This window comes from Strigops habroptila, chromosome 9, assembly GCF_004027225.2.
Source record: "Strigops habroptila isolate Jane chromosome 9, bStrHab1.2.pri, whole genome shotgun sequence".
Lineage (NCBI taxonomy): Eukaryota > Metazoa > Chordata > Aves > Psittaciformes > Psittacidae > Strigops > Strigops habroptila.
The window spans coordinates 30138065-30161408 of record NC_044285.2 but is presented as its reverse complement, the minus strand read 5'-3'; the positions used below and the strand labels follow the sequence as shown (position 1 = coordinate 30161408).

Below are 23344 nucleotides of genomic sequence, written 5' to 3'. Positions count from 1 at the left end.
GTCTAAGGAGGACTGAGTGGTTGAGAGGAGAAGACTATTATCTTTGAGGGATTCCTAAGGCCTTCCATTCCTAAAGGCCTTCCTTTTCCCTTAAGCTCATACTTGCAAAATAAACTGCACTGTCTGCATCACAACTGTGTCTATACCAGTGAACTAAACATGCCCGGCACTGATTTCTGGGGTCAGTGTCAATTGGTATGGAACAGCTTTTGTCTACACTTAAATTCTTACCCTCCAGAAAAAGGGTCTAGCTGTATGCAAAATGTCCATTGTGAATGGTCATCAGCCTCTGCTGTGCTCCAACTGGGAAATGCCCAAGAGACCATTTGTGGACACAGACCAAACCTAGGAAACAAACTGTCTGTGGGCCACTGATGCCCAGTGCCCAGAAACATTCCCTGATACCTTTGGTTTCAAAAGGATCCTGCCTAAAATTCGGTATGGATGAGAATAGGAGGAGTATAGCAGAAATATCCCCACTATCGCTTTTCTAATTCAAGAAGAGACAGAGCTAGCATTTCAGGCACTTACCCTATTTTGCAGTTATGGATTAAGTGTCATTACACAGAGACTAACACAAACACTTTCACAGCAAAAGATAAACATTTTCTTAAGTTGCTGGTTGCAACTTTTTGGACTTCAGATCTCCCGAGAAGCTGAAGAAGTTCCTGTCCCCTGGGGATACAGACTCCCAAAGCTCACAACAGTTTGTAGCAACAAGGAAAAGGGACGGAAGCAGCTTGGGTTTTGCAGGACTTGTGCAGGCTAACCCCATGGGGCAAGTTAGACTTGTAAGGGAATTCTGGTGACTAAGAGGAGAGAGAGAGGCAAAATTGCTGTTTTGCTGAACAGGGAGAAAAAGAAACCAAGACAAACTGATTTTTTTTACTCTGTACATTCTCCAAGTGAGCCATAAAAACATGCTAGCAAATGTCACCTTCTGCCTAGCAGTAAACACAAACTTTGAAGGGCCCGGAGGGATTTATAAACCCGTGGTGAATTCCGCCATTCTTTTAACACTGCCTGATCTTTGCAAACTCCTGGAGGTCATGTTAGAACCAAGAGCAAGGCAAGGATATGGAATATTTTCCCCTTGTGTCTGCTTGCCTAAAACTGACTCCATAAGCCTTGGCACAATCCTGCTAAGGTCACTCTGTTTCCAAAAGCATCTGTGCTTGCATAGGCATCCTTTCATAAATAACAGTGTGCTCTGCACTCAGATGGGCGAGGAAAAAAAACGTCTTCTAAACTAGTACTCAGGGTACCAGTCACTTAAATCACCCATTTTTCCGGCCTGGGAGAGTACAAAGCAGAGTTGCCTTGGCTGCAAGGTTTTGCTTTTCTACCTTTTTATTCTATTCGAAATGCGCTGTGCATCTGGCAAGTTGTCAACTGGACTGGGAAACAGGAGAGACCCAAGTGGAATATGTTTTAGAAGAGATTTGTTTGTTACAGTTGCTTCAGACATGAGTGACCTGCACTTCACAGAGCAGGAGGTCTCTTCCTTCAACAGCACCAGGCTGGGATGAAGTGGAATTAATAAAACAGTAACTCATGACATAAATCTGTGGGATTTGGAGAAGAATAGACAAGGTCCAAGGATGGGCTCAGACTGGTGGCTGGGATAGGATAAGGAGGAAGACTAAGAGGTGCTGCCAGGGTGAGCTGGCAGTTCTGAGCACACAAGTGATTTGTGAGGAGACAGTGGGAATCAGCTGTTTGTGGATACTCCTTGACCTCTATTTCTGCTAACAAACAAGTCAGACTTACAGGAGATGTAGCACAGGCAGCAATTCCAGCCAGGCTCTGATGATGCTTGCCTCTGTTCTTACAGCATAAAGGATGGAGAAGCAGCTCTGGCTTGCTGCTTTATCCTGTTTTAGTGATCTCCAATTTCTCCCACAGTTTCTGAAATTCCATATTCCTCAGCTTCCTTCCAGTATTTCCAGCTAAGTCCCCCAGCCCAACCCTGGCAGGCAAAAGTGCAGAAGGAGATCTGCCCTTAACCTCATTTGAAAAGCTTAGCTCCCAATTAAGTACTCCTCTCCCCTCAGCCACCTAATGAACACTTCTCTGAGCCCCATATCTTTGTGGGAGCTGGCCCAAAGCAGAGCTCTGTGGTGGGAGCCAGGCAAGGCTGCAGGACCAGCTCCAAGGGGCCGGCTGGATGTACATACGCCAAACTCTTTGCACCCAGGCTGCCAAAGGAGAGATTTCTATGGCCTTTGCCTAACCTGCGGAGGGAGCAGGCAGAGCTACTGGAGACACGGTAAAGCCTGAATCATCTCTCACATTTCCAGAGAAACCTCTCTCAGGGAGGGAAAAGGAAGCAAAAATAGCAGATTTCTCCCCTTCTGGTCTATTTTCTGGGGAAAATAAAACTGCTCAGTGGCCTCAGCACAGGAAAAACTCCTCAGTCTTAACACATCAGGCCATCTTCTTTGCAGAAAATCAAGTAACACCCATGGAAAGAACAAGGACATGGTTGGAAACTGCAGGTGTCAAGTGAGACAGGAGCAGGAGAAACCTTTCTATCAGCTGGAGAAGCCAATAACCCCAGGCTGGGATCTAGGGAATATAATACAGGCAGGGCTGGGTCCTGATCAAGAGGCAGGTTGGAGGTGGGAGATATGAAGGAGTCCCTGAGATGAGCTCCAGCAGAGCCCCAGCCATGGGGCACAAGGTCTGGTCCACAAGAAGGTCAGCAGCAGCTTGCTGCAGTGCAAGGGCTGATGTCCCCTAGGAGCCTCTACCTTGCAGGGAGCACCTGGCTGATGGGAACCTACCCCATGAAAAGCAGAGACGAAGCAGATACACCCAGCTTCTCTCAGTCTGAAATGGTAAATTTCGAGCTGTTTGAAGTATGCCAATTCTCTCCCCCTTTCTTTAAGCACTGATCAGGTATTTACACTGATGAGGATAGCAGGGGTCTGCTTCCCTAAGAGAGCACTCACTGAGCTCAGAGTCCTGCTATGCTTTGGCACCTTTGTATGCATCTGAACTGCCTCATCTCTAAAACTCACCTCACTGCAGTGACAATCATGGACAGGAATTAAAATATCACAACACATGCACACGCTCCCCACCACCACCTTCGCAGGAGGAGATCCCTCATTCTCCCTGCACAAGATTTAGTCTCCGTCATCAAATTCCTCTGCAGTTTTTCAGTTGCTCAGTTTACATTGCCTGGGCTCCTCGCCAGCCAGGCATTGCATCTCACTTGCTGTCCACCCGGCTTCGTGCCTGCTTCCCAGCATCCCGCTCCCCCGGTGAGCTCAGGGATGCAGTCTGGGCTCCTCAGAGCACCTGTTTTGCTGGAATCTGGTTTTATCCCTGATTAGTATGAAACCAAATAGCCCTAAGATTTCCCAAAGCATCTTTTAAAGCTGGTGTCAAATATGATTTCGAATTACCATATGAGAATTTCAGCATCGTTACAGTTGTTTCTATTTTTAGCTCTATAGCAAAATACTGATGACATCAGCATTTGACAAGTGTCAGCTTCTTTCACGACCAAATGGTCTAGAAAAGGAAATTAAAATCTCAGACTGAAATATATAGCTTCTATGTGCGATAATATAAAGCTTACTGAATATTGTGGCAGGAGTGGACCAGTCTCTGGAGGTCCAGACAAAGCCGTTGATGATCCTCTGTGTTACTCAGATGTCACTAATGGTAGTAAACCAGCTTGAAATAGTGAGAGAAATATTGACAGAGGTGAAAAATTATTTACATAAAATTAGTAGTGAAGCATCAGCAGTCTCTGAAATGCTTTGTCTTAAAAGAAAAATTTTGCCCGAAATTTTTGTTTAAAATTTGATGAAACCAATGCAATTTCTGGCAAAAAGTCATTGGGAGGAAAAATGTACTGAATTCAGCCAGTGCTCTCCAGCTCTTCTTCACTATTTCATCTGCCTCCCTCCACTACCCAATAGCTGATTGCTTTGTCTTTGTGGGTAGCTCATGTAAACCTCCGTTCATATTGCAGACTTTCCACATCATTTTAGCACTTCCCTGCTGTGTGCCACAGGTGACCAGCTTTCCTCCTATGCTTCACAGGCACTTCTAATTCCTGCAAGGTGTTTGGGGGCCAGGCGAGTTCAGGCACCATCATGCCAGGTTACACCTCCTAAAAACTGTATCATGTCTCCCGGTCTGCATCATCTCATCCCTCTTGGTGTTTGCAGAGACAGGAGTGCCCTCTGGGCTGGATCTGGGCTCCAGGCCCCCGTTTGGGCTTCTGGGATGTATGCCATCTACTAACTCATTGGGGAAGGTGGTAGGGAACTCCAGTTCTGACTCCAGTCCCGCAGCAGCCCAGCATTGCCGCCCCAGCACAGCCCGCTGCTGTTTATGCATTCCTTTTGTTGAAGACCTGGCAACCAGCTTTTAATCCAAGCCCAGTGGGAATTAATTTTGGAGTAAGCTTTTGTATTGAATGCTTTCCTAAGATGTAGCTATATTACATCTGCTGCACTCCCTTCATCCATTAATTTGCTAATTCTACCAAAACCAAGCGTATGCTTTCCTGACACACAACTTTCACAACGGAGCGGAGCAGAGGAATAAAGGGCTTTATTTACTCATGCAAACAAGTTATCTAAAGCCTGATCTCATTCTCGCTGAAGTCAGAAACAAAATACCCATTGACTCCTGTGTGAGCTAACTTGGACCTTCTGGTCTGATCCAGAGCTTGAGCCTGATCCTGATCCTGAACACTGCTGAAGGCAGGGGCCTGCCAGGGTGTCATTCTCGCTGGTCTGTGACATCAGAGGCTGCTGGAAAGAAAAATGACTGTTGTACCACAAATAGCATGATTGAGTCACTTTGCTACAGGATCGGCTCAAAGGAGGGGAAAGTGACTGGCAAGAAGGTAGCAGGAGAAAGAGCAGAGCTGTGGTATCTCGCCCAGGGAAAAACAAAGAGGTAAAGGAAAAGGAGTAGATATTGCCTCCTTTGGCCTTCTTCCAACAGGACAACTCCATTTTATGAACCCTCCTGAAAATGCAGGGAAAGACAAGAATAGGCTTTGAAACACAGGGAGGACCTGCACTCTTCTTCCTGCTTGCAGGACAAGCGTGGGTGCATTTTTATGAAGATTAAGGGAAAGGTGAATGTTTAATGACTATTTTCTTACTTGCTCACACCTGCTGTGCATATGGCTATATTTTTGGATAGGATCACAGTTATTTGCACCTGCAAAACTGGACCTAATACTTCTGTTGTCAGCAAAGTCACAGCTGCATGAATCAGTACAGAAAGCAGCCCTAGAGAAACCATTGTTCATACCACTATGAATAAAGCTAAGAGGGACTTCAAGCATTCAGGGCACCTGGCTTGTACCCTAAAAACCCCAGTGCTTTCAGGACAGTCTAAGCCAGCCAACCTGACCTGAGGTACAGCTGGGGAAGAGGAGCTGCAGTTGCTCAGGACTTCATTTTTACAATTGCCATTTTCCCCAGGGGCAAGAGAGCAGCTTCCAGGAAAACCAGCCAAAAGTTAAAACAACAGAGGCAGCTCTTACAATGGCCCTGGAAATGACAGGGGCAAACAGCTGTCATGTTCTTTCTATTGGCCTGGATGCAACTTTCCTCATCTCACCTGTTAACACAGGCCGTGAGAGGGAGCTGAGCTCCTTTCCCCACACTGCTGGGACCCATGGGAAGGGAAGAGACAGTGCAGGAGATGCTCGCACAGTGTCCCAACCTGAGCGCAAACCCTCCAAGGACTTCCACTGCCTGTTACCTGTGCTTCAGGGCTGATACTGCTCATTGTTTGAGCTGACTAAATGGCAGCTGACAAAAATACACTGGCATTTCTTCTTCTTTTGCTGGGCAGGTGCGTGCAAAGATTTCCCACCAGCATGGGGGAGGCAGCTTTACACTCAGGTGGGCTGGCTCAGCAGCAGAGAGAAGCCCGAGCTTAACAGCATTCTTTACATCCTCCTTCCCAACAGGCTGAATTATGCTCCCACCTACCCCAAGCCACAGCACTTTCTTGCTTAGCCTTCTCTCTTGTTTTAACCTAGTGAGGGAATGTGGGCCAGTTAGCTGTGGGAAGGCTGCTGGTGGGTCAGTAAAGCTGGCTCAGGGCTTCCTGGCAGTATCAGTTGAACAATGTCACTGGCCCAAGGTAGAGAGATGAATGTACCTGTCCTCACAAAGTGAGGCTTGTTGCACTTTTTGCTGTCTCTGGGGCTGGAGCTAGAGGCATCCACTAATTGGAAGGAAAAAAAAAGTACATACATCACCCCACATACCGCAGCCTGTCCCTCGGCACCAGCAGTGACTGCTGCTCTTTGGCTTCCCAGGGCTCTGCCATAGGAAAGCACAGGGTGCAGCCACCTCACTGCCCTGGCAGGATGATGCCCTGGGCAGCCTCCTACTTTGCTATGCCTACACCCAGCCCTGCCTTCCCCAAAACATCCCTGCTACTTAAAGAGAGGAAAAAAAATCATAACAAGTCAGACTTTGCCACAAACCACGAAGCAGCAGAGGAGCTGATACTGTAAATGGGAAGGGTGGGTGTACCCTCTCTTTGAAGGAGAAAGGTCTTTCCTCCCCCTTTGCTGCACTGGGATGTAAGCCCAGAGCTATCGCTATCATTTGTGAATGTGGAGACAGGTCTAAAAAGCTAGCTGTGAATTCTGGTAGTCAAAAAGGAAAAAAAACCCCACAAAACAGAGAGGAGAAATGCTCAAAACAGAGAAATACAGAGTTGAGAAAAATCATTGCCTAGATTTCAGCTACATCATCCAAGCCCAGCTTTCTTACCCATAGGTGCAAGCTCCCCTTTTAGCCTTCTGTCTCCTCTATTTAACTTTCTTACCTACCATGCCATCTCCCCATATCCAGATAATGCCAAGCTTTGCCACCTCCACCGCACACAAGCACAGCACTTTCAAAGGCTGCGGACTTGCCTATGTTAATTCATTCCAAACGCCACAAAAAGCCTCATCACTGAGTACCATTCCCCTACTAGATATCAACTTTCAAGCCCTGATCTTCAGAATTACTCTGATAAAGAGACATTCTTTTTTAACTGTATAAAAACACGTCTCCTACCTCATACTCAAAAATTACTAAAGTGGTTTGACTCAATGCTACAGAAATTCAGCTTTAGATATGAGTGCAGCAAAGTCTCATCTCAATAGGCCAAACTTGCAGAAAATCATAAGCAACTGAAAACGAGTGTTTCAAATGGAAGCATTATGCAACATGAATGACAGTGACCTGAAATGCTCAGAGCAGACTATTCCCATCTCCAATATTTGTCTATAGCAGCACAGGAAACATTGGAGACCTGAAGGAAAAAACCATGTCCAACCTGGAGAAAGGACAGATACTTAAAACAGTGCAACACTCGAGTATCTTGTGGTCTTTTGGGTCCTTGCCTTACCAGAATATCTTTGGAAATGGGGGAAGTTTAGATGAGATTTCATTCTTGACCACAACCAACAAAGATTCCCCTCAGACTTACCTCAGGCCATACAGGACAGTCCCATCAGGATGGAGCCGAATCATGCGGTTCTTCACTGTCACCCCATGCAGAAAGGACTTCTTGTCATTCAGGAAATAGGTGTCAGGCAGCCACAACTGGTCAGCCACCCGGTTGTCCAGGGTCAGGTTGAGAGGAAGGTCATTATATGCCAGGCGTTTGTCCCGCCAGCTCTGCTGGAAGTACATGGTGATGGTGTAGTCCTGGGAAAGAAACACGTAAGTGTTATCCTGGCTCCCAGGCAGGGACATATCTCTGTCCCTTCACTACTGCCACTGCCCAGAGCTTTGGTGGGTCTCCACATTCCCAGGCACCCAAATGTTTGTGCCCACACCTCCAGTGGGGGATCTGTGCTTTGTTCTGCAAAAATGGAAACAAGACTGAGCTTTGTAGGGGATGAAAATACATTACATGACTCCAATCAAACAAAACTGCATCCCACTTGAGTTGGGCCAGCCTGCGTAGAGCTTGCCTGCAAAGGCAGTGGTAGTTCAGGCTGCAATAATACTAAAGGATGTCAAACAACAGTGGGCTACACTGCGACAAAGACTTCAAGGATTGATCTCCCAATTAAGTCACATAAAGGTGTCTGGACACAATGCAGTCATGCTCAGCCACTGCTTCTTACCACACAGTTGGTAAAAGCCAATTTTAGTTTGAGCAGAAACTCTGGAGATTCCGAAGGGCACATGGAGAATCTCACCTCGAGGCCAAGGTTTCAAAGTCAACCCAGGCCAGCCATGACAAGCTATTAGCACTTGCCTTGTTATATGAGCTAAGCTGGGAGCTCATTGCAATTCTCAGGAAGGGGCATATGTGGAGGAAATCTGTCAGCAGCGGAGCATGATCCACTGGCCAAGGGGCAGTTCCCTAACCATCCCCAGCTAGAACAATGCCACACATATCGCCTGCTCCTCTCCTGCTCAGTTGACACTGTTGCTAAGACAAGAATTTTATAGAAGGCAGGGAGAGCTGGTTGGTGGCCCACAGCCATAGTTCTGCAGAAACTGTACTAGTTACTAAATGGTAACAGGACATCCAGGAGAGAGCCAGAGGCCCCAGATCAGCTTGTTCAGAGGCACAGCGTTGCGGCACCATAGTAAAAGAATGATTATTTCTTCTCAGGTAAACAAGTAGTACAGGAAGGGGTCTTGTACACACCAATGACAGGAAGCATTCTCACAACAGATCTTAAACAGGTTGCGAGCCAAGATTTTTGGGAGTAAAAGAACTAGCATTAAAATAACAGAATGTTGACAGATAAGTGGGCAAAAGTCTTGCTGACAGTAGCCTTACAGAAGTCAGTGGTTTTTCAGAAGCCCTTAAATAAAAACCCTTTTTGCAAATGCACGCAAATGACCTAGAACAGGGTGGGGCCAGAGACACATTGTTGTTTCCCAAGCAGATACCTGCAGCGCCACAAGAATCCTCATGAACACACAGATTTGCACGACAGGCATTTCTGCTCTGCAAATTCCCGCTCTGTGTGAGGAGCTGGTGAGGACCTTGCTCATGCACTAGCATCTGGGCTGGGCATCCTGCCGGCCTGTCTTCTCCCACTGACTTCACTTGAAGCCAGGTTTGATTAACACGCCTGAAAACAAGCTCAAATAACCACACATTAAGGGTATGCCAGCTTTCGGGTATCTAACTGTGATTCAGAAATCTAGAACCACATGCATATCCGAAAGGTCACAGAGCAAATCTGTGGTGTAAACTAGATACAAAAGCTATATCTGTCATTTTCTGTGTCATATTGGAAAGAATAAAAACACAGTGACAGCTTTCTGGCCAAGAAGCGGTTTTGCTTTGCTTTGCTTTTTGAAGGACTGCTAAACTCCTGCCTCCGAAGCCTCACAGTCAATCTCTCAGGGGCACAAATATATTTGTTTTGGTTAAGACCTTATGAAGGAAAATGTTCTTCCTGGTTCTGCTCCCAGGTGTTTGGACCTGCATTGCAGTGAGAGCACAGAGGAACAGAATGCCTGAGTTCCTGGAGCCTCTTACCCTCCTTGGTAACAGGCTATTCCCCTGCCTGTGGGAAGAGGCATCATTTCCATACTCCCCCTTTGAGGACTCCACCCGCATATACTGGCAAGCTGCTTCACTGACCTGAATTTTCCTAATGCTTGACAGAGCCCTGCAACACCTCACCCCTCACCAGACCACCCTGCTGTCACTGCAGGCTCCTGCCAGCCTTCAAGCAGCAACAGAGAAGAGGTGGCACTGATTCTCCAGAAGACAAAAAGGGCAGGGTGCTTACAAAGTGATGGAAACAAACTCAGAAGAGTGCAGGAATAAAAGCCTACACCCTAGCCATCAGGCTGATGATGTTCTTCAGGTGCAGAGACCTTCCTGGGGAAGAACAGCCAGCCTAGCCCTGGGCTGAGCAATGGTCTCCAATCTTCCTGGGCCTCTTGGCACAACAGATTTCTTTGGGCAGCATCACAGAAGTCTGGAGCACTTGATAATCATGGTTCATTTAGTGCCTGAGGTTTCTCTCAGCCCCTCTTTCTGCTGTTTCCTATGCTCAACTTCACATTCTTCTGCTCTCCCTATCCCATCACATTGTTGAACAGTGGGCAGGATTCCTCGGCAGAGGGAAAAGAGCAGGACAAGTGTCCACCCCACAGAGCTCTTTCTAGAGGACTATGAAATGTTCAGGCAGTGTCACAGTCTGTGACTGTGGCAAGGGCCAGTCACTGCTGTGGCATGGATGGGAGAGCTTTGCAGAGAGCTCCCTGCCAGGTACACCTATTGTACCAGGACCCAAGCTGGAGGGAGCATGCATGTTCCAGGCCACCCCATGTAACCTCCTGCTTCATCCTGGTGGCTACTGCAGAAGCAGAGGCAAGCCTGGAAGAAAGGAGATATGGCTGCTCATCAGAAGCTCTGTGCAACATTACATTGCAAAAACCTTTGGGGGTTGTTCAGTGTGAACTAGGATTTCAGTTTGAAAAAACAAAGGCTCTGGCAAAGGAAAGGGCACTCCTGAAGGGTGGACATGAACAGAAGTTCTGTGCCTCTACCTTCTACCTGGTCCTCCATTTTTCACCCCCAGGAAAAGCAAGCTTTCCAAAGATACCTGCAAACTTTCTCTGGCTAGGTTTTGCTACTGTAGCTTAACTGGCCATGGCAGCCTGACCAGCATCCCACTGCAGGAAGCTGAAATGCTGCAGGCAACAGCACTGGCAAGATGAAAGCCTGTTTTGAGACCCAGATGAGCCGTGCTGAGCCTCACTGACTTACAAATCACATGCCCCTTATGCTAAAAGAGCTTGTGTGCTTCAAAACAAGCTGTTCCTCTTTCCTGCATCTCCACCAGCCCTTGGTTTGTCCCAGAAGTCCAGTACCAGCAGTTCACAAGCTGGACAGCTCCAGTGCTGTTTCCGGCCCCTTTATTTACCAGAGCTGCTGTGCCGTCCTGCCTGCACTGCAAGGCAGATCCCATGCCCCTGCTATGTGCGAGAGCACTCTACAGCTCCCCTCTAGCCCCTTACCCAGCCAAGATAGCACCTGATCCTGCTGAAAAGCTGCTCGGCATGCCCATCCCTATGGAACTCCACTCCTCATGCCTCCATTCAGCCTGCTCTGCGAAGCAGCTCCTTGTGAGCTGTCAGTCCCACCCCATTTGCCTCCCCCAAGCCCAGGTTTTCCAAAGGCTTTGCTCTTTCTCTCTCCTCCTTCTTGCTGCATGATACACACAGAGGTGAGAGCAACATGTGGAGCCAGCACACACTCATGTTGCAGAGATGCCTCCGCGTAAGGAGGGAGAACAGGCCACTTAAAGGCCCACAAAAGCAGCAGAGAAGGAAGAGTAGCTTGCGTGGGGGCCTCGTGTGATGAAATGACAGTGTTTCCCACCAGCTACTGAGGACAGGGCTGCTGGCACCCATCTCCAGACAAGAGGAGGAGACTGATAATCACAGGCTTTTCTGAAACTCACCAGAGACCCCAAACCAAAGATGATGTAAGAGGATTGAACAGTGAAAGGCTGAAACGCTGACACAAGAGGGCATGGAGGAAGGAAGGTATTTCCTGCAGGACCCCAGAGGCAACAAATTCACTGAAGCATGCACAGGGATTCCCTAGTTTCTCACAGGACAGAGGAGGTAAGTCTAAGGGAACAACAGCAGCTGAGGCACAGCAAGAAGGGAGGTAAGCTGGCCCATTTTCAGTATAGCATCATATGTCCCTTTCTGCTCACCACAGTGAAAGACGGGGTCCAAAATTAAGGAGCCTTCCTTCCTCAGAAAGAGCTGCCCTTCTCCTGCACAGTCTTATGTCAGCATGCAGAACAAACATGGTATATGTCCCAAGTGGAATTCTTGCAAGCATGCTTGCACTCATTTCGGAGACACAGTGGTGCTGTGTCAGATCAAAAAATCTTTCTACATTTGTAGCCTGTCTTCAGTAACAGTAAATAGAATAAAAGGGAGGACTATAAGTGAAAGAGGGTCTCTGTTGTGATACTTAATTCTCGAGCTACTTGAAGCTTAAGGATCCCCTAAGCCAGAGCTGGCACCTTCTTAATTGAAGCTACTCAATTTCTCTTCTCAGAGCTTGTCTTATCTCTCAGAATACTGAGCCTCTGGCATCTGCAATCTTGTGACTATGGCAAGTGCGTTCTACAGTTTAGCTCGTCACTGGGGGAGAACTGCTGAATGAGTTAAACACAGGACAGGGCCATATGATGTGACACATTGCAGTGTCTGACGTCCTGCAATGGACATTGCACAAGGCAAAGTAATGAAAATAACTTTCCACAAAGCCTGTGGAATTTGCTGAACAAAAGCATGGAGACAGGAACATAACAGTATTTTTGGAGGTGTAAGCATTAATGTGGAAAATACAGTCCAAGTCATAAAAAGAAGCGACTAATAGAAAGGAATAGCCTGAGGAAGCAGAGCCTCCTGCTGCAAGGCAGGAGCTCCATCTCCCAACAGAAAGCCACCAGGAGCGTTCCCTCGAGCAGGCTGCTTCATAAGCCTTCAGCACAGCTCCTGGGAGATGCAGATCATTGACAGGTTGGGTCAGATCATTTTCCTTCATGCTGTGACCTATAGAGTCCCCAGTACTAAACTTGTCTGGAGGCAGAAGTGTGCATGCTTATTGGGGCTACACTAGATTCAGAAGCCAGTATTAGAAATGGAAGGAATAATGTATGTGAAAGGGTCAGATCTTTGCTCAGAATACAGTATTTCTGGCAACCTGAGTGTTGCCTGTGCCTAGTCCATTTTGTGGGTGACAAATGACTCAGATACCTTTTGGAGGCTTTGAAAGTGAAATTGACTATTCCAGGCTGCCAGTGGAGGTTGTGTTTCAGCAAGCACTTGTACGGTACTGGAAGCAATAACTCTTCTGCAGGGGAGGGCACACACTGCTCTTCTGCTGCTGCATGACTTTGGGCATGAGAAATAAAGGAGGTTTTGCAACTTGCCTCTAGCATTAGCTGCACCACTTGACTTTTTCCTCCCCGTTTCTCCTCTACCCTGACTTTGATAAAACACCTTCCTTTGGATAAGTGATCAAATGGAAGTCCTTCCCCATATAAGCAAATGACATATGGTCTCCTTGTCCAAGATCACAAAAGAACATTAGGAAAGCCAAGATGCTCCAGAAAGAGGGAGAAAAATGGAATATCTGACTTAGTAAAAACCAAGCTGCCACTGCCAGAGACTAATGAACAGTTTGCTGGCTTCAACTTCTTTGATGATTAAACACCATCTTCTGTTCCCGTCATTCTTGGGAAAGAAATTAAAGGACAAAGTAGTCCTCAAGTATGTTTCATTTTAAGGCGAGAGTAGGGAAATAAGATGAATTATTTTCAAGGGGAGGAGACAGGATGTGCCTGCAATCAGTGGCCAAAAATTGGAGCAGCGTGAAATGTACAGGAGAATACACTAAGAGCAGAGCAAGAGGGCCACAGTTCTTCCTTAGCAAGCTCACTTAAGAAAACTACTTTGCCCTCATAAGCTATTGCCCATTTCCATGCAGATGAATCAATGGGTCCCAGACCTTAACAAGCACCAGTAAATCTGACATAAGTAAATACCTGATAGCAGTCTTTCCAGCTCTAAGACAGCACAAACTCTTACCATTGCTAAGGGCAGGAGGCAGCAGCTCTTGTACTTTCTGTGCTTTTCATGGGGAGAGTATTCTGCCAAAATACTGCTTTTAATTTCTCTTTTGGTGCAAGCCAGTGCCCAATTTACAAGTCTGAAATTCTGCATAACTGTTATACATAAAGTAACAATCGTTTTAGATACTGTCCTTCTGCCTATGCTTCACACAAGTCACAATCTCTTTCTACCTCCCCTATTTTTGAATAACCAGATGTCAGCACTGACTTGGGGATCAGGAAGAGCATCTTCCACCTGCAATCTCTCTGCCAGTAATGTAAGGTGACAGGAATGGTTGGCTTCTAGAATCACTCTATGCCCTTCTGTGCTGCAGGTTTTTGTGCTCTTGAACTCATTTCCTTTAGGACGTGAGAAGTACTTTGCATGGAGATGTTCCCTTCGCTAATCTGATCTACTTTTGCAGTAATTTGCATGTGTTTAATTGCTGAATGCATGTCCAGAAACTGGGACAGGTATCAGCTATATCCTCAACAACTAAGGGCGTGCAAGTAAAGCATCACTATGTTGCCCTATTTCTCTCCTGTCATGCCCTATCTCTGCAACATCTGGATTGGCACTGGTCCTGCAAGTGTAAGATAGAGGACATACCTAGGTGGGTCCTAAGCCAAAAGGGCATTATCTGCCCATGGCAAGGCTTTCAGACTTCTGAACCTGTATAACAATGCCATGTCTGAGCAGGAGGCAGCACCACATGTCATCTGCTTAACAGCCCCACTGATGGTGGAAGCAGAGGTCAGGAGGAGAAGGCCAGAACTGATGGGCACAAGGATGAGTATCACCTGCTCAATGAGCACATGCAACACAGCAACGTTGTTCAATGTTACAGGCAGCAATCCCAAAATCACCACCTGCAGCATGACATCTTCCTCAGCAAGCTCTTTGAAAACAATACCAGGCAGTTTCTATTCTTAAGCCATAAAATCTGTGATCTCCTGCATGACATTTCTGCTGGTCTGGTCTCCTTGCTAGGTTCTCCATGAACTTATAAGCTGGGCAAAATCCAGAGCCCATTCTACCTTCAAAGTAGGGTTGTTTGACCTTCCAATTTCTGCATCACTAGCTAGTTTCCACTCCAAGCCTCATTGTAACTTGAGAAATGCCTTCCCATGCCAGACCAGCACAGAAAGCCATGCTTTGTCAAGACAGCCAACTAAGGCTAGAGAAGAAAGGCTATACATTAAATTCATTGAAAGGTGGTGCATGAATTTGACCAGTTTTCAGGCAGAAAGTCAAAGGGAATGGTGTTTACACTATCCTCTTGTCCTAGGTGGACTGGGAACTGGTAAGGACTCATTGTAATACCAGGAGAGCTAAAAACAGGCAAGGTGCTCACTTAAAAAGGGGGAGTTCAGGCAGCAAGTCCCCAGCTGAGTAATTTCTTCAGAAAGGCCATCTTTACCTTCCACTCTTTGCCTGCACTAACCTAGTATGTTACACGGCTGCCTTCTACACACCCAGAAGTCACAAGACAGTGCTGGTGCCCATATCCCACCTCTTCTCCTCTCTCCCAACCCATCTTTCTATGCTTTCCCAGCAATACCCTTACTGCCTTACAGCATGTCGCAAGTGTCCTCCTGCATACGCATATTGGCATATCTAATATACAGTCATTAAAGCTAAAAAATGTTTTTAATAATCACTTTGCATTTAATTAAACATGAAACAACTAGCCTATTAGAGTAAATTAAATTTGAGTGAGACATTTGAACAGTGACTACTGAAGATATCAGTTTCTAAAGCCCTCAGAAGGATGGGGGAAGAAAACTGGATTATGTCAAGGGAAAGGTGATGCTGGAAGACCAGTGATGCTTTCCAAAGGGTCTTCACAGCCTCTGGATATATCATCAGAGAATTTTCACCTGGTGGTGACTCTCTTACTTCCTGCTTGCTGAGATGCTAACTTCAGGAGGTTAAAACTTGATAGGCTTGCTAGCAGGAGCAATTTGGTAATGGAAAACGTAATTTTTCCAAAACATTCCCAGAACTTTTCACTCCTCTGTATCACTTTTATATTTAAATGAAATATCCTCTTCACCTTGCCAAGAGTTTTACTGGACACCAATCCAGTCAGACTCTGTCCCAAGCAGGAGAGGTTCTGCAGCCCCCCATATAGACACTGACTAGTAGAGATTATGGGGAAAAAAGGCTGGAGGAATGTGGAATTTAAGCAGTTAAGGGGCTTGGTAGCCCATTGGAATTAGGAACTCTAGAAAACACCTCTGGGTATCAATTTCATCTCACAATGCTAATCCGGTAGAAGACTTTGGGCACTTTCACCTATGTCTCATTTTCTTTTATCTGTAAAAACAAGACACCGATTTTAACTTGCCTCTATGCTGCAGTTTGGGATCCCCACATCTCTAGGCAAGTGCTAAGTGTGTAATGAACAGAAATTAGTTTTTCTTCCTGGGGAAAAAATAAATAAATAAATAAAGCTTGCAATTCCCTGTAGAAGTCAAGACCACCAATGCAGTTTGGGGTTGCATAGGTAAGGAATCACATTATGAATGAAGCCATATTACTACTTCATATGGCAGAATAAAATGCTGTATACACAGCTCTGAGCACTGAAACCATGAGACTGTCTGCAACAATATCAAGACACACAGTAATTTAAAGACACTGTTTTAACTTGGAGAAGGAAAGCTCGACATTCCAGGTTCTTAAAATTGTCACAAAGAGGTAGCCAGGAGTCTAACAAATCCTTTGAATGATGTAAGACAACTAACATGTCCTGGGCAGAACAATCACCTCAACTAGGCTGGCACAGATTGGCTTGGTTTTATTTCCTGTAGAAAGTAAAGTTGAATCATGTAGGAAGGATAACTGGACATAAGCAGATGAGATGGTGAAATGCAGAAGAGTATAATCTGTTTCTGGCAATAGAGCAGTTAGGCCAAGGGTGGTGTCCTAAGGGTAAAGAATAGCAGCCCTTTGTTTTATAAAACAAGGCCTACTTTTCAACCAGCCAATGCAAACTGGATGCAAACTATGGAACTTTAAAACCTTAAGACTCCTGCCCACAGAGACACAGTTCTAGATCTGGGGTGACTGCTTCTACATAGGAATATTCTGCACAGCCATATTTGTGGTCCCTCAGTCTACCTCTGCCTCCATCCATGGGTTAGTCTGCCCTTGGTTAAGACAGGGTAAAGCCAAAGGAACCAATCCAGGCTGACACCAGCAGCAGTGCACACAATATGGCCCATACTATCATTCTCCCACTTTAGCAATCTGAGTCTTTGCTGCGAGTTCATAAACCTGATGGATGGGTGCACTGTAGTTAACTGACAATAGCATTCAAAAGGCAGCTGTATGAAACACTCCTAAAAAATTTCTGCTGAACAAGTCAAGCTTATTACAGGATGCATGAAGCAAAAGGAGATTTCGGCAGGCTGTGGAGGTCCACAAGCAAGCAGACTTTGACTTCACAGCCAACTGGATGGCAGAGAACAAGCTGCAGTCTTTGTCCATGCTGAGTGAGTGCTCTCTGCAGTACCAGGACCAACAGTCCTGGAGCCAAGGAGCTCTATTTGCAGAGCTGGCTGAAAATTATTGGCAGGGAGCCCATGCGAGCTCGGTAAATAAAGTATCCAGATAATAAAAATACCCAAAAGCACTATTTAATTTTTCTGAGGGTTCTGATACAGCCAGTAATATTGAGAGGGAAAAGAAATCTTGCAGAAAGGAACAGGAGCATAGGGCAAAACCATCCTTCCAGAAGAGTAGACACAAGGTAGGTCTGATGGTTCACAGCCTGTACAGCTAAATACCTGACACTCATTCATGGGAGGACAGCTGAAATGGAAGAGGCTTTGTGTTCAGGAACTAGACTAAGACTCAGGAAAACTAGGCTTGGACAGGAGCTTGTGTATCGTAAAACCTCAAGGCCCCTTGAACCTTAGCTGCAAACTCTTGATGAATAACAGGGTATCCATGACCTAGGAATGCATCAAAGGGGATGGTCAGGGAGATACAAGCCAATGGCAGCCTTCTGCAGCCACAATGAAGTTAAAGGAGATACTGTGATAGCAGGTTGCTGCAGTGGAAAAGGAGATGAGGTCCAACCTGTGAGCAGTGAGTGTTTTGGGTTTGCTTCCCTCTTCACTAGAGCCTCAGGCGGGGGCCCAGTGCACCCTGCAAAGAGGAGGCAAAGGATGTAGAAGAGGGACTACTCCAGCCTGGTGACCCACTGCACCCCGGCACAGAGAGTAGGAAGCTAGTTGTGCACACCTTGCAAGCAATGACATAGAAGACGCCAGTGCATCTTGCCTTTTACTCCCTCGCTTCTCATTTTTCTGGCTGAAGCTGGCCTGACACTCTGCTTGAGTCAGGCAGTAGAACCTACCCACATTTCACCTCACATGCATGGACACCCTCCTTCCTCTAAATGATCCCTTTCATCTGACTGGAGGACCTTTCTGGATCTCCAAACAGCTCAGCAGATCCTCTTCCTTTTACCATCCCTTTTCCTTGAATGTTCATTTTTCTCTGTAGCCTAGCAACTCAGTACAGACTCGGAATATTAACAACTCCTGTCCCCACACACAATCTTCTCCAGAGGCCTGAAAAATGTGATGGAAGAAAGGCTGAGAGGGGTAAAAGCAAGCACGAGAGATGTAGGGAGCATGCAGGGAGCCTCTACCAGCATTCAGAAACAGCAAAGCTATTCAGCTGTCATATCTGCCACCTTCACTTAACATGTACATAACATATAGAGCTATATATAGCCCCATTTATTTACATATTCAAATAGCAACACCACACGCACACACTTGTATTTGGATCTAGGTTCTATATTGAGGTACTGGCGCTCTTGCGCACATACACTCTCTACTGCTAGATGCTTTAAACGTCTATATGACAGGATGTCAGAAGGTCAGATTCTCAAGATCTAATTTGGTTTTCAGCCAAACCAGATGAAGGTTTCACTTGTGGGAAGATACTTTAACATTCTGCAGTAATTCTCTCCAATGCTGCAGTATTGCTATTGAAACAGGTGGCAGTTTGGAGCATTGCTCTCAAATACTGGCAGCTTTTTAATATATATATATAAAAATATATATAAAGGTTGTGGGAGTTCTGCCTGTGTAAAAACCTGAATAAAACTTAAGCAGGAAAAAAAAAAAAGACATTTTTATCCTGGGCGAAGTTTGCTGCAGTAGCAATTCTAACTACTACAGGAATGCCACGGTGCAAACTGAAGTGGTTCATACCACCACCATACAACCCTGACAGGTTCAGATCTAAAGATAACTTGGCTGATACAGGAACAGATGGAGCACTGCAATACATAGCACTGTTCAGCTGAAAGCATGCTGCAAACTGTATAGCCATGGACTCTCATCCTCTCCAACATGACTTCTCTCCTGCCGTGGGGTGGAGTCACCTACAAAATGCAGAGTGAACTTAGCCTCTTCAGTGACAGCACAGAGATGCTCTCATTTGGGAAACTGCCTAGTGAGCAAAACATGTGAACTCTGCTTCTTAGCACTAGAGCAGGGTTGACTCAGCCCTCCTGAGGCTTGAACTGATGACACTGGAGGACTTCAAGAGCTGCTCCTTAGGGATAACAGCATCATGGATAGATACACAGGGGGAATCATTTGCAACAAGCATTGCCACCACTTTTTATTTATGCTTCAAACCCCAAGGTCTGGGCCAGAAATCAGTCAGTCTTTCCAACAGTTTTCCCACAACCAAGAATTTCCCACAACCAAGTCATGCAGACAAAGAGCTTTCTGCAAATTCTCCCATTAAAATATCATGTGAATGCTACAAGATCCCTAGGAAGAAACAAGTATGGTAGAATAGAAAGCCTCAGAGGCAGAGACACATTCTCTAGCCCAGAAGTCCACAGTCTTTCTTCAACTGAGAGCTTGTTTCAGCTAGGTTTCCACAGTTCACCATCTACTGGTCTATGTACATGGCAAAATCATTCAATTCAGCCAAAAAGGACATTCATTTAAGGACATCATTAACGTTCAAAGCATCAGAGCCCTTCAGCACAAGCACAGGAGACCCCTTTATATGGGAAACAATAAAGCTGTCCCTTCCGACATGAGGACACCTCCAGGCAGTACAGTGGCAGGGACCTGACAGGACTGCTGCTTCACCAGGCTGCTTTCTGCTACACATGCACCAAGTCCTTGAGACACGTGTCTCAGAAGGAATTCCTGTTGCTTTGTGCAGATCCTAGCTTTCAGCTGGCCACGGCATTTGAAGAGACTGTACGGTGATCTTTGGGTTGTTGCTTAGCAACTTGACTCAAAGATGTAGTGAATCTACTGGGCTGTCTCTGCAGTCAAGCAACACCAGGACCAAGGGCATAGGAAGAATTTTGTCATGGAAATGGGATAATCTGTGAAATATTATGGAAGACAGATAAGATTTTTCCCTTTTGCAAGTTGCCATAAATGCAGTAAATATTGACACATGAGTCACACTGACCTATTTTCTCCTTTTTAAGCCAGGACAATCTCATTTCTTTGCAACCAATTTCAGAACCAATGAATGGGGAGCACTTCAGGCCTTTTCACAGGTTTGTTGTTTTATTCTTAACTATTCTGCGCAAGAACTCTACCCTCTTGTGGAAAAACCATCCCTGTCTTTGGGGCAGAAAGGGGACCACTGGTTGTTTAAATTTAAGCATCCACAGCCCTCTACCATCACACCGCAGAGCACCCCTGAGGCCAGATGCTTTACTTGTCCTCATGCACTACCTTAGTCCAAGGGATCCTTCAGCATAAGCTGTGGAATTTCTATTAAAGAAAAGCATAATATGGTGTTAGCAGAGATCCACACCTGATTCTTGACTTTTTAGACTTTATCAGTGCTGGTAAAACTCACTCTGAGCCTCAGCAGTCACAGGATGTCACCACCGCAAGGACAGACAAAGCAACCTCAAATCTAGCAATGGCAGATAAGATGGGTCCCTAATACCTGCTTTGTTGCAAAGATGTTTCTAGAAGCTCAGCAGATTTCTACTCTTACCATCTATCTGGATGAGCCACAGAGCAGGCAGTTGCTACTCCTGCCTGCAAGAGATGAGCTCAAAGCTGTTATGTCCTTTCCAACCCTAACTGTTCTATGATTCTGTGTCTAGGGCCATTTGGAGGTTACTCTCCACCCTGCTACAACCATCTTTCGTTTCTTCAAACATCTCTCTAGCAGAGGGAAGAAGCATCAAGATGCTGTGCTAGCCAAGTGGTTGCGTGTTTATGCACAAGCTACCTCCTATTGCTGCAGAAGCAGAGACATGAGAAGGCCACTGAGGCGACTATATGTGACTGATAACAGCGTGCACAGGACACTGCACACAACCACTGTGTGAGGCTGCTCTCTGTATCTCCTGGTAACTCTCCCCTTCAGGAAAATGTTGTTTCACATGTACAGAACTGCCACTTTTTGGTTTCCCAAGCAAACAGCCATTCAATGCATTGCAGCCCTGCACACCAGGACTTGACGTGACAACATCTGCAATACCTAAGTTTTACTGAAGCAATCATTGGCAGAGGAAGGTGCAGACACTTGCCAGCTCTGAAGAAACCTTCCATCTCAGCTGCATGTTTGCAATACTTTAGTTTACATCACAGCTCACAGAAGCCCCTAGCATGTGAAAAAAGCACATAACCCCTACCTCTCCATGCCAGCACAGAGCCTGGGGATATCTCACCCTAAGTCAGAGCTTACCAGTCCTACCATGCCACACTGTAAGATCTGGCTCTTCTCCAGCACCAAGGCTTCACAGCCTCCTTTGCTACCTGCCGCTCTACCATCCCAGAAACCTACAGCAATCCAACAGGATTACAGTCCCTGCGGTATCATTACAGCTCAGCATCAAAACTGGCTTTTAGTTTCACCATGTTTTGGCAGTCTTCAATATTGTGCAGCCTTAAATACCAAGATGTAATGTATACACACAGGCTCAGTTTAGATACCACAGTGTCACAGGGCTGGAGATACCCTAGGCTACATGGAAACATTTACAGCACTGGAGTGTCATGTCATACTTGTATTGCATAGCATATAACTCCAAAAACCTCTGACTGTAGGATTTAAATGCTTTAACCTTTGCTTTTTTAAAACCTTTGGATACCCAGGGACATAGAACAGACTGACTGGGAAATATCTGTATGTCATTTCTCCATTGAAAAGGGATGACAACAAAACAGAACACTCTCAGTTAAAAATTAGAAAAATGTTAATATATTCGAAGAGAATATATGGTAGTATAGGTACAGTACAATAGAAGAAACTGCTTCGTAAAAAAATTTTGGTTTTTAAAGCTCCAGACATTTGTACCAATGGAAAATCCTTTTCAGGGGCATATTGCAGCCAAGTTGTTTATATCCATTATTGCAAGTGTACAGAATGTATGCTGAGAGTCCTCAAATCCTACTGCCAAAGCTGCATCGGCCCCAAGGAAACCAGCATTTTGCACACACAATTTGATTGTCAGAACAGTTTGAGAATGGATTGGACATCATGCCTCCAGATCAACAATCCCACATGGATATATATTCTTCTGCCTTTTTCTTCCCCTTTCCTAAAAGGGCCCAAAGGTAAAGAGCTCTGACAAGGAGAATTTAGAGCCTAAGAGGTTGCTGTGTTTTGTGCCAAAGAAAGCCTCTCACATGGAGCCTAGCCATCCACACTGCCTTCTTTCATCAAATACGCCCAGCGAACAGCAGTCAAGCGCACATATTACTGTGCATGACTTACACTGAAACTGAAATTCAAGTAGTTGGTGCATATTCGTATTTCAGTGAAAACAGAACTGCGAAGCCTGTTGTCCTGGGTTCAGCTGTAGCAGTCATTTTTGACCACGAAGGCTATCCTTCTATTAGTATGCCTAATAGAAGGAAAATTTGATGTAGTGAGAAGAGAATGACCTATTTATGATGGCATAACAGGTTGTAGAATGAACTGTCCTGGTCAAGAACACCCTTACAAACAACCCGATCTGCTTTCTTTTGGGATAAAAGCCAATTTAAAACCCTTGCAGCTCGTCACTCTCTTGGGGTGTGCTTTACACGTCTCTTGAACAGGTAAAACTTCTTTGCCAAACGAGACAGTTTATTTTTCAAGCAAGCTTTGGGAAGTTGGGAAATAACAGACACAATGCCAGTGCAAGTGCAGTCACTCTGGCAAGGCAGCAGCATGGCAACAGGTCATACAGGAGTAGGGAGCAGGAAGCAATGAAGCCAGCTCTGCCAAGCATCCTGCACCAACCTCTAACATATGTGCACTGCAGACTGTCCCCCAGCAAAAAGTATTGCCAATCCCACAGGCATTGTTCCTTTAATATGTATATTCCTGCAAACATTTCTATTTAGAAGCCTTGTTTCTTACATTAGCCCTCTACGACAATCCTTTTGTAACTTTTCAACTTGTCACCAGGTTTATTAAACTTTAAAGCTAGTGCTATACAGACTGAAATGATGTTATTGCAGATGTAGGAGAGCATCTTGGGATGAATAAATTATAGGAGCCACAAAGAAATCACAACTACAACGGCTGGATGCTCCAAGCTGTCTACGGTGTGCAGATATGCAGGAGAGAGCAGGTTTAGAACTGCACAGATCATAGGGCACGAAAATTGAAGTGTTATGAAGGGGAACCGTCTCGTATTTCAAATGTGTACAGAACTTCTGTTGTTTTTCTTATTGAAATTGTTCATCAATGCTTGAATCTAAACTGTC

At 45.7% G+C, this 23344-nt stretch overlaps 1 protein-coding gene across 2 annotated transcripts in view; it reads right to left on the bottom strand.

The window, feature by feature from the left end:
• The window catches only part of LOC115612892 (gamma-aminobutyric acid receptor subunit beta-4), a 76520-nt gene that overhangs the window by 18131 nt on the left and 35045 nt on the right, over positions 1 to 23344 (bottom strand). For both annotated transcript variants that reach the window (XM_030497751.1, XM_030497750.1), the window contains exon 4: positions 7480 to 7700. In XM_030497751.1, coding sequence (XP_030353611.1) covers positions 7480 to 7700 — 221 coding nt within the window. The remainder of the gene's footprint in view (positions 1 to 7479; positions 7701 to 23344) is intronic.